Source organism: Pinus tabuliformis, chromosome 5_1 (assembly GCF_031772625.1).
Source record: "Pinus tabuliformis cultivar Carrire ecotype Pingquan chromosome 5_1, CPIR1, whole genome shotgun sequence".
NCBI classification, from domain to species: Eukaryota; Viridiplantae; Streptophyta; class Pinopsida; order Pinales; family Pinaceae; genus Pinus; species Pinus tabuliformis.
Genome location: NC_142305.1, coordinates 560,432,911 through 560,444,606, shown reverse-complemented (window position 1 = coordinate 560,444,606; position 11,696 = coordinate 560,432,911). Strand labels below are relative to the sequence as shown.

Sequence of the window (11,696 nt, the reverse complement as noted above, 5' to 3'; positions counted from 1 at the left end):
GTTTTGAACTGCTGCCTCCTGTAGCTTTTCGATCTCCCTCTTCTTCTAAGAATTGGGTTCTTTGGTACTTTTCTTCTTGTTCCACCCGTAGCTTTGATACCATGTGAAAATTCCACAACCGAAATTCCTACTGCAACAAACTGATGTTACTTCTCCTACTTGTTAATTCATAAAAGTTATTTACTATGTGCTATGAAAAATATTGAAGTAAACACTATTACAACCTTCACTTAATTAAATTATATTCTGAAACAAGAGATTGAGCAAGAACAAAGATATAACACAATTAACACCATTATTTTTGGATGAATGTCCTCGGAAAAATCAAATGCAGGAAAACTGGTGCAACAATTCTTAGGGTTTTATTATTATGCATGAGAAAATATGAGTACAATCCTTGGATGCTCAACTAGCAATCTAATATAGAGAGAAACTGGACAAAATGAATGGAGAAATGATGTCACCCTATCACTAGGAGAATCTGAGTCTGATCATGCTGAACTAGATCCTTTGCATACCCTCTACGCAGAACTGTGTCACCCCCATACAGTTCCTGCATCACCCCTGTTGGGTATCATGTTGTTCCTTCTCTGGACCCTCTACTGGCTGGAAAATCTGAATATTTTCCTCCCACTAGTATCACAATCCAGCTAAGGGAGAAACTTCTGCAACCGCTTGCTACCCTTTCCTTTTGCCTTTTGGAGAAAAGTGGTGGCAACTGTCTCCAGCTGCTTATGGAGTTGTTATAACTATTTTTCTTTTATTTTTTATTCTTTTTAATAATTTGTCCGAAGTCTTTAAAATAATAAATAGAAATATTTGTTCTGGCTATTTTAGGCCCAATAGTTCAATAGTAACAAAAAACATAAATGAAATTTAAAATTGGTGAAAATAACTCATGATATCTTGCTATATGCTGCAGCTCCCTCCGCTCGAGAGGAACACCATCAGTAGTGTTCTTTCTCTACGTAAATAGTGTAGGATAAGCTTTTTGTGTGGCCTCCTCTTCCTCCCAGGTATCCTCATCTAGGCCAAAGTGCTTCCATTGCACTTTAACCATGATGATGGATCACCTCCACAAGGTGGTTTCTCTCCGATCGAGGATACAAAGACGTTCTCCCATGAATTCTCCCTCAGGTTCTACCAGCACATTTATATTATGTTGTTAGAAAATTTCAAAACAATAAAATTTTAATGATATTGCTTTTCTATTATCATTACCTGAATACTCTCCCAGTTAAAATTATGTTGAGGGTCGTAAATATATTTTTTTAACAAGGACACATGAAAGATGTTGTGTACTTGGATGTGGCCTGGTAGTGCTAGTTTATATGCCATAGGCCCAATCTGTTCCAAAATTTGGAAAGGCCAACAATATTGGGGTGCCAATTTTTCAGAACCTTTCCACTGCAAGGTGCTCTTCGGAGGTTTCACCTTTAGATACACGTGATCACCCAATTGGAATTCTCTATGACTTCTCTTTCTGCCTTCATACACCTTTTGCCTATCTTGTGTTGCTTTTAAGTTCTGATGAACCTTCTTAATGGTGGCCTCCATTTCTGCTAGCATGTCATGGCCCAATGCTAATTTGTTTTTTGGACTATTCCAATTTGTGGGTACTCGACACTTTCTCCCATAAAGTAGCTCGAAGGGACTCATACCCAAATATTCATGATGCCCATTATTATAGGCGAATTCTACCAAGTGGAGGTAATCCTCCCATTTCTGTGGTTGTTGCATTACAAACATGCGCAACATATCCTCCAGAAATTGATTTACTCGCTCTGTTTGACCATCTGTCTATGGATGGTAAGTTGTACTAAAATAGATTTGGGTCCCTGGTCCTGCAAAAAGAGTTTTCCAGAAAGCGAATGTAAATTTTACATCTCTATCAGAGATCACCACTCGGGGTATCCCGTGTAGCCAGAAGATTTCTCTCATAAATATGTCTGCAATCTCTACTGTTTTGTAGGTGGATTTTATAGGGATGAAATGAGCAGTTTTTCTTAGCTTGTCCACAAACACCATGATTGAGTCATGTTGCTTTTTGGTACGAGGTAGCCCTGTAATAAAATCCAGAGTTATGGTCTCCCATTTCCATTCCGGAATGGGTAGTGGTTGCAACAGACCCGTAGGATGTTGATGTTCTGCCTTCACTAACTGTCACTCTAAGCATTTAGATAAATATTCAGACAGATATTTTCTTAAGCCAGGCTAGAAATAATTTTCCTTGATAGCAGAATACAATTTTTGGTATCCAGGGTGGGGAGCATAAGGTTTCCTATGAAACTTATCAAGTAACATCTGCTTCATGGAAATCTAGTTAGGAATATAAATTTGATTTCTGAATGTTAACATTTTATCAGAATTAATTGCATACTCACATTGCTTCCCTCTTTCCTGGGCTTCAGAAGCTTGCTGCCATAAGAATGCATATTCCAGATCTTTGAGGGAAGCCTCCCGGATAACCTCCGGTAGGTTAGATTGTGCATGACTGAAGTGTACCTCATAGATACAATGTAATTTTCTGCTTAGAGCATCAGCTACTCGGTTTTCTTTTCCTTTGATGTGTTTCAAGTCAAAATCAAATTCACTCAGGAATGTGGTCCATCTGGCCTGGTAAGCATTTAAATTGGATTGATTAAAGAAATTTGTCAAACTGCTATGGTCAGTTAACAGCAAAAATTTCTTCCCCAGGAGGTAGTGCCGCCACATCTTTAGTGCATGTACTACTACGGTCAACTCCAAATCATAGGCAGAGTAACGTTGTTCATAATCCTTTAGCTTTCATGACTCATATGCAATGACTTTTCCTTCCTAAGTTAGTACTCCACCGACGCCTTCTCTACTAGCAATGGTACATACTACAAAGGATTTTTCGGATCCGCCACCTTTAGCACCAAAGAGGTTGTGAGCAGTTGTTTTAGCTGCTCAAAGCTTTGTTCAAATTTCATTGTCTAGTGGAAATCTTGTGCATTTTTTTGAAGTGAAGTCATTGGGAAGGCGATTTTCGAAAATTCCTTGATAAATCGACAATAGTACCTTGCCAAGCCTAAGAAGGATCTTATGTTGGCCACGTTTTTCGGTGCAGTCCCTTCCATAATAGCTTTGATCTTCTATGTATCCACTAATATTTCTTCTGCTGATATAACTTGACCCAAGCACTGAATTTGATCTTTGTAAAAAGCACATTTGTTGAACTTTACATACAGCTGGTTTTCTCACAAAATTTGTAGTACCGTTCTCGAATGTTGTTCATTTTCCTCTTGGTTTTAGAGTATATTAGTATATCATCGATGAAAATCAATACAAACTTATCTAGAAAGGTCTGGAAAATACCATGCATTAGGCTCATGAACATGGCTAGTGCATTGGTGAAGCCAAAAGGTAGTACCACAAACTCGTAATGTCCATAACGAGTTTGAAATACAGTTTTCTAGATGTCTTCATCCTTTATTATGATTTCATGGTATCTAGACCTTAAGTTGATTTTTGAGAACACACTAGCTCCCTGTACTTGGTCAAATAATTCATCGATGTGAGGTAGCAAGTATTTGTTATTTATGGTCAGCTTATTCAGCTCGTGATAGTCAATGCATAATCGTAAGGTTCCATCCTTTTTGCGTACAAATAAAACTAGGCCCCCTCAGGGAGACACGCTTGGGCGTATGTATCCTTTATCTAATAGCTCCTGCACCTGCATTTTTAGTTCACTCAATTCCGAAACACTCATACGATAAGGAATTTTCAAAACAGGGCTGCACCGGGCATTAGTTCAATTGTGAAGTCAATGTCTCACCTTGGCGGTAATCCTGGAATAGATTCAGGGAATACATCTAAGAAATCCTATATTACAGGGATATTCTCTAAATATGTCATTTTATTTTTATCATTGTTGTACCCTACCTGAAAAGCATAAATATGGCACCCTTTTCTTATACACTTTCTGAGGTGGTTGGCTGTAATAGGGCACAACTTGATATTTTTCTTAATTCCTTGAATTTCCTTCCGTTGTCCTAACTCAGTAAGATAACTTATGGACTTTTCTTTGCAATCTACCAAGGAACAACAACCTTCCATCCAATCCATCCCTATTAATACATCATATGAGCCTAGGGGAAGAATATTCAGATTGACCTGGATAGGCTATCCTGAAATTATAATAGGGCAGTTTTCTGTTTTGGCTGCCACCTTTCTTTTGGTACCAGTAGCTAGTTGAACTAGCCACGACTGTTTGTATTTACTACTTTGCAGTTGACATCTTTCTACCACTTTAGGACTAATATAACTCAGGCTAGCACCTGGATCAAATAAAATAGAAACAGATTGACCAACAATCATACCTTCGCATTTGATCATGGTGGGCTGATATTCAGCCTGATGATCGTCCAAAGCTGCATTGATCCTGGGCATGCTCCTTGCAATATCCCCTACCATAGAGGCTTCTTGCATGTTAGAAAGTTGCTCAGTCTGAGCTCTCTGTGGGCAGTTTTTGTAATAATGTGCTTCTCTGCATCCCCAACATTGCAGTGTCATTTTTACTGGCTATTCAGTAACAGTCCTGCTAATTCATTCAGGTTGTCTGTTTTCATTGAATGTCTAAGTCCTGGGTGGGTTTCTTGCAAACTTTCCAAAAGTCCTTTGTTGATTGTTTCTGCCATGCATGGTTTTCGAATCTCTGTTTGGTTCCAAATTCTTCATTTTCTTGGCAGCAACTCCTTTAGATCCTTCATTTTTCTGCTTCATCTGTTGATAACAAATGTGAGCCTTCTGAACCGCATCATCCATGGTTCTGGGGTAGTTGAATTCTAATTTCTCCTTCATGAAGTTGGGAAAACTGCAAATAAGCCATTGTATCTTAGCTTTTTCTTCTTGCATATATGGGATGTAACGCAACAGGAAAGTAAAGCATGCTACGTATTCATCCATGGTCAAGGTTCCTATTCCCAATTCATGGAACTCTTTTTCTTTTTTGTCATAATAATGTTTTGTTAAATATTTTTCTTTAAAGTATTTTTAAAATTATTGCCATGTTACTTTCTCCTCGTCAATCTTCATTAGGGTTTTAATTTCTTCCCTCTAGAGGGTGGCTTTTCCTTGTAATTGGTACACTACCAACATTTCTTTAAGTTTTTTAGTATATTCATAAATCTGGAAGTATTTACCCATGTCTATTAGATAAGCTTATGTCGCTTCTTCTAACTCTCCTTCTGATAGTGAGGGTCTGATTTTTTTGAGCTCACCTTGTAGTTATATCTTTGGTATTTTTGGATTTATTTGGTTAAAAACATTATCTGAACACCCTTCATCTTCTTCTTTGTGACCCTCCACAAATTCTGCCTGATCTTCTTCATTATGAGAAATTGGGGTCTTTTCCCTATTTTTTGTACTGGGATCTAGTCCTCTTTGATTTTTCCAATCTCACACACTTTTAAGAATCTTTTCCTGCTCCCATCGTAAACATTCATTGTCTGATCTAAGGTTCATCATTTCTACTCGAAGCTGTTGTACTGTCTCGAGTAAGGCAGCATTAGCCTATCTTAATTCTTCTCCAAATTTCACCCATAATTTTGGGTTGACCTCTACATAATGCACCTCCAGCTGGATCGATGTTCTAGGACTCCTATGCATTTTACTCTTGATGCTAATTCACCTTCTCTCTCTCTCTTTCTTTGTGTTTATAATTAGTCAAAACTCTGTATATTTTGCTATATATATATATATATATATATATATATATATATATATATATATATTATAGGAACATCACCACCTAATTGAATGTTAAAACAACCCAGAAGCCTGAGTGTACAAATTTGGGCTCTGATACCATTTGTAACACCCCGAAATAAATAAATAAAAAGTTTTTATTTATCCTCCTTAATTACCATGTTTATGTGTCACCTTAACCCAATCAATGCGATGTGTAAACAAAGGGGAAGGGTCATGAATGACTCTCACATTTGGCGCATATTAAGGGAATTAAATGACACACAAGATTTTCCTGCACAGCTATATGAACCAAGCCATGGATATGTGCCACCTACTCACACCTCGATAGAGGTGATGGCTCCTCTGCTTGGGTGAATAATGCAGAGGTAAGTATGGCACGCTACGTCTGGTCAGCACAATTGACTTGGTAGGGGCATTTAACCTGAAATGAAAAGCTAACATGACTTTTCATCTCATTTTGTATTGTTTGTGAGGAGAGAACACAACTCTGATAGTGCGCAGGGTATGAACAATGGAGTGAGGGTTTACCTCCTCCTAAGTGATTGTTATTTTTCGGTTCGGGAGGCAAATGATTGATGGCAAAGACAAGGAGGTAAGATAACCAGCTCTGCTCTCTGCTTGGGAAAATGTAGCTACCTTATTCCTTCATATCTTAATACAATGTTTGATGTAGGTATGGTCTGGTGGACGGTATAGGACTCTTCTTCGACCCCGAGAGCCAAATAGAGATGTGCTTCTATCGCCAAAGTCAGGTTCTTTCTAAACTGGAACACCCTTATAGTTTTTATCTCTTCTCTGGTATGTAAGTATAATGATTGCTGTTAGTTTCTAGGTATGTGGTGCTTCAACAGTGGCATCATTTCCTTGAGGTAAAATCCTCACACACCTTTCCATTAGGAATTCTCTGTCATTATTCAACCCAATGTTTGTTTCTAACAGGTTTTCTAGATGCTTTCACAGGTATGGTTCGAACCTGTTGTTGGGGTTGAAGAGTCTTTCGAGAGGCACTAAACCTAAGCCATGTTTTTTTGCTAGCTATAGGTCGGTTGTTTTTCCTCAATCGGCCCTCTACTTGTCTAAGTTTCTAGCTCGGATCCAAGATGAGGTGGGAGGGTTTGATGGCTCTTGGCACAATCAAACCCTCACCACAATCCGAAGTCTATGAGGGTTTTCTTAGGGAATGGAGGTTATAGCAACTAAATGCACCCGATTGGGTTTGCAACGAGAGCTTAAAAGAGCATTTTTGAATGTTTCTTGGAACTCTTCAATAGTATGGTTATGGCATACATTGCCCATTATGACTCTATGAATCCTTTTGTATGTATTAAGTGTTGGATAAGTTATGGACTGTTTGCCAAGTCTTGGCCCTTACCCAGTGTGCTTTAGGTGACATTTTTGTTGAAGTTTGTAAGTAAACTATATAAAGGTGGAACGAATGAGCCGAGATTTAGAACAGAAGAATACTTAGAATATATATATAATTTCAATTCTTGAATTTCTCAGTGATTTAATACTTTTCTTAATCATGATTTTGTTACCTATTCATGCATTGTAATAATTCAATGAAGGGTCTAGCGTATATTCGAGTCTTAATTTATTAAGTGGTATTAATACAGGCATGTATGTTGAAATGTGGAAATATGTTCAGTTTTTGCATAAATGTGTGTGTGTATATATATATATATATATATATATATATATATATATATATATATATATATATATATATATATATATATATATATATATATATATATCTATCTTGGTCTCACTCTTGTTTTACAATGAATGTAATATGGCATGAGATTGCAGACCTTCTCGTTTGGAAAGCATCGTTATCTTGTTTAATCCTTTTTGGTAAAGTGGTATAAATGTATAGATAGTTTAAATTAATTTCCATTCCAAGTTATTTACAGTCTAACAGGTTATGGATAGAAACTGAAACTCTATTGCCATAGTAGTAGTATTTTTTTCAATTATACAATAGTCATTAAATAGATTCAAGATACTATAGTACTACTGGGATTAGATTAATCGAATAGTGTAACTAGAGAAAATGCTATGCATCCATTTTCTTCTCTATGATGAACAAGTTTTGTATTCAAATGTTTCCCATAAATTATCAACATCTAGCTTAAGACAAGAAATGAGGTCATTACTACTAATACATACCATTTTAACTCTAAAAAATAATCAGAATTCCTTGATTACTTATCTATTACAAGTTGTTTATTTTTTGCAAATCAATAATCCTTCTGGAAGGTCTCACCACCCAGCCATGGACCTGGCAATCATGTCCACGGTCCCCCACCGAGCACTTCCTGCTCCTAACAGTGGAAATAAATACAGTCGAGTATCTTCGGCGTCAAGACTACCATCCAGCCTCAAGTCCCATACCCACACGACTATTTGGCATAAAATGAAATCTTCCCACTGGTATCACAACCCAGCTCAGGGAGAAACTTCTGCAGCCCCCTTGCTGCCCTTTCCTTTTCCCTTTTGGAGAAAAGTGGTGGCAACTGTTTCCAACTGCTCCAGGAGTTATTATAAGTATTTTTCTTTTCTTTTTGATTCTTTTTAATAATATGTCCAAAGCCTTTAAAATAATAAATAATAGCATTTGTTCTAGCTATTTTAGACCCAATAGTTTAATACTAACAAAAAATATAAATGCAATTTAAACTTAGTGAAAATAACTCATGATATCTAGGTGTATGTTACATTAATAAATGTTGATAGGCATCAAAAACATCTAACTTATAATCAATCTATATCGACAATTCTAATTTAAAAAACATAAAAATTAATTAAATTCTAATTTTTTTCAGCATTTATTTTTGGGTAGACTAGCACCTATAAGGGATTTCAACTAGTGACCTATAACAAGCACGGCCTTCACGATCGACCCATTTACCATAAATCCAAAGCTCAAGAGGCTTATTATTATTATTAATTATAAAAAAGACTAATAAATGAATTAAACATATATACATTTAAAAAAAAACATGTAACAAATTCTTAACTATGGAGATTAAAAACTTTGTTACAATGCCATGGGCCAATATCATAATTTATTAATAGCACATACCTAAAAAACCATTACTCATGTTGACATCATGTTAACATAACATATCCATAAGATAATTTTTTAACTAAACAATTTAATTAAAAAATAAAATGACATAACCAAGTTTAAATTAAACCTATATCTTTAATTTGTTACTATTACTAAAAATATTTTTACATATTCCGTAGAATTTAAATGCCTACTATCCATCTAAAATGATATAATTAAAATTCTAAAATTACTTTCCCAAAATATAATTTTAATTTATTTATATTCAATTCCAACCCCTTTTGAACATATTTATAAAATAACTATATCGTTCGCGATAACTATTTCAGCAGTCCATAAGATTGAGCCGATTTGATTGTGTCATCCAAAATTTCTGCCACGCCATACTTGAAAGAAAACCCCATATCCAAAAGTTTCTTTGAAGAAGTAGGAACACGGACAACATTATCAACTTCACCGTCGCTTCTGTCATAAAACCATGTTTCCTCACCTTCTATATCAATATAATTCCACAAAAATATAACAAAAACAACTTACATGATGAGAGAAGCTACTTACTTGAATTGTGGAGTGAAATGTGGATGGAGTTTATGGATGAAAGCTGTTAACTGAGAAACGGTGAGAGAGGAAACACAACAAATATGTCGACCTTGTACTTTTTGTTGCTCCATCAAAAATATATGAGCCTCACATAAATCCTCGATATGAACCAGCGGTACTGATCCCAGAAACGACTCATTCAATTTCAATCCTTCATAATTGCCTGTAACATTTTCAACCGAAATTGTCATGCTGCCCTTAGTGTTTTAAACCAAAGTGTTTTACATATTTTTCTGCCAAACCCTCTCCTCAACTCAAATAAAAGTGAGCTATCATTGGCCTGCTTCCTATTACTGGTCTGCTTGTTTCACCTTTAGAAAGAAGTCCCATAGCAAAGACCTGAACATTTTAACGAACATATAACAAAAAGATTACTTACCTGTAATGGGGTTTAATAATTCCCCACATGAATACGGAAATGTTGAGATAATGGCTGGCCCACCAACGTAACCCGGTCCAATTGTCACAACCTCCATTTGGCCACTGTTTAACCCATACTCAATGGCTGCTTTCTCTGCCAAAGTCTTGGATATGTAATAGAACTGCACGCATGATAAGCACGACCTGTAAGTTACACCATATTTGAGATGCAAATTTAACCATACTACTCACACTGTATATACGTACACTAATAGGGCCGGCTTTCCTGCGCATGAATTCCACTGGAGTCCAGTTTGACTCGTCGAGACTGGACCCAGTAATAAGCTCCCCTTCTTCATTCAGCGGACAAGCTGCTGCCATCGAAGAAGTATAAACCACACGCCTAACCGATTTAGCGCGCGAGCAGGATTTCAATATATTCAATACCCCTTTCAAAGCAGGCTGAACAAAATCATCCTGACCCATAATTTTATACTTTTTATCAGGATTATCTCTCAAAAGTTTTTGAGAAAGACAAGTTAAATTGCATAAATCAAGATGAAATTTAATAAAGTCACAATAAATATAAAATTTATACGTTGTTAAATCCCTTTTAATACCTTTCATTCTTCACATACCAGAAGTTCAGAAAAATTTATGCATAATCACTACCTCAGAAGGCTTGGAGAAGTCCATAGGACTGGCCACGTCGAACACCCCATCACAGCCCTCCACCGCGGAATCGAAGGCGCCCTCTTCGCTTAAATCTGCTTGGAAGAGCTTCAGTCTCTCTGCAGCACCAGGCAGCGACAGCAGAGGACCAGTTTTTGCCTTGTCATCTGCATGCACAAAAATACGAGAATAGCTCAAACCTAATTTCTTATCAGAGAGCAGGCAACAAACTGATTAATTAATAGCAGCTAATTTCTTATCAGATAGCGGCGAAAGAAACTGTATTACATACTAGGGTTCCTGAGGGTGGCGTTAACAGTGTAGCCTCTCTGGAGAAGATTCTTGACGAGCCATGATCCGATATACCCTCCTGCTCCTGTAACGCAAACCTTCATGCCCACTTTACCTTCTTGGCTTTGCATTTTTCTGCACACAACAGACCGAATATGATATTGGTATGCAGGTTGCAAAATGAGAGGCTGAGTGCAATATAAATATCCAATAACCATCCGGATTGCCAATTCCGAAATTATTCTAAAATCAAACTGAAGATAATGAGTGATTTCAACAAAAATCGAATTCAACCATTCATTTCTTATCAGTGCATTTGGTCATACCAACTCCTCACCTCTTTTCAACGTAAATCGTTATCACTAAGCACGTTTCTAATTGGTTCTGTGTTTTGGCTATTCAACCCTTTGGCATTTTCCATGATTTGTCAAATCTGCCACTTTTCTTCAAAAGTATCTGCAATTATTTGTGTATCGAAGGAAAAATCATTTCGAGACACGTCATAGATTCCAATATTATTTGTGTTTTGTCACTCGATAAAGGGAGTTCATAACTACTTAGTTTGAAGATTTTGGTTGAAGCGATCTTGACATAAAGAGTTTATATGATGTTAGAGCTGACGTAAAGGGGATATGAAAGTTTCGAATACTTGCAAATCAAAATTATTGAGAAGAATAATTGCTTGCCTTTAGTAAATACTTGATACGCCATAAATTAAAAACAAGTATGCTTCATAATTACCTAAGAGAGCTGAGGTTGGGGAAGTCCATAGGATTAGCAAAGTGGGACAACGCTCTACCACATAATCAAATATGACCTCTTCACGTTAATATGCTTATGGAGTACGCACGACACCCTATACATTCTACTACGTGGAAAAGAAGAAATTTTTTTCCCATAGAATTTTTTTTCGATCTTAATGGTTTGATGTTGTTTTATTTCTAATTGAGTTATTTAAAAATTT

The 11,696-nt window shown here is 36.5% G+C and overlaps 1 protein-coding gene across 1 annotated transcript; it reads right to left on the bottom strand.

Moving 5' to 3' along the window:
- Positions 1 to 9,038: 9,038 nt before the first annotated feature.
- On the bottom strand, positions 9,039 to 10,926 carry LOC149166033 (putative anthocyanidin reductase). The gene is made up of 6 exons (XM_089431263.1): positions 10,734 to 10,926; positions 10,442 to 10,608; positions 10,037 to 10,246; positions 9,789 to 9,951; positions 9,368 to 9,572; positions 9,039 to 9,274 (listed from the first exon to the last, which is right to left on the bottom strand). Exons 1-6 carry the CDS (start codon positions 10,861 to 10,863, stop codon positions 9,130 to 9,132), a joined length of 1,020 nt encoding a protein of 339 aa, XP_089287389.1. The 5' UTR covers positions 10,864 to 10,926; the 3' UTR covers positions 9,039 to 9,129.
- Between the last annotated feature and the right edge of the window lie 770 nt (positions 10,927 to 11,696).

Excerpts from the sequence above, each read along its gene's own strand:
- LOC149166033 (XM_089431263.1), bottom strand. The coding sequence starts at position 10,863 with ATGCAAAGCCAAGAAGGTAAAGTGGGCATGAAGGTTTGCGTTACAGGA. Across the intron at positions 10,609-10,733 it reads CGCCACCCTCAGGAACCCTA|ATGACAAGGCAAAAACTGGT; the intron begins GTATGTAATACA and ends TTGTGCATGCAG. Across the intron at positions 9,275-9,367 it reads CATTTCACTCCACAATTCAA|AAGCGACGGTGAAGTTGATA; the intron begins GTAAGTAGCTTC and ends GTTTTATGACAG.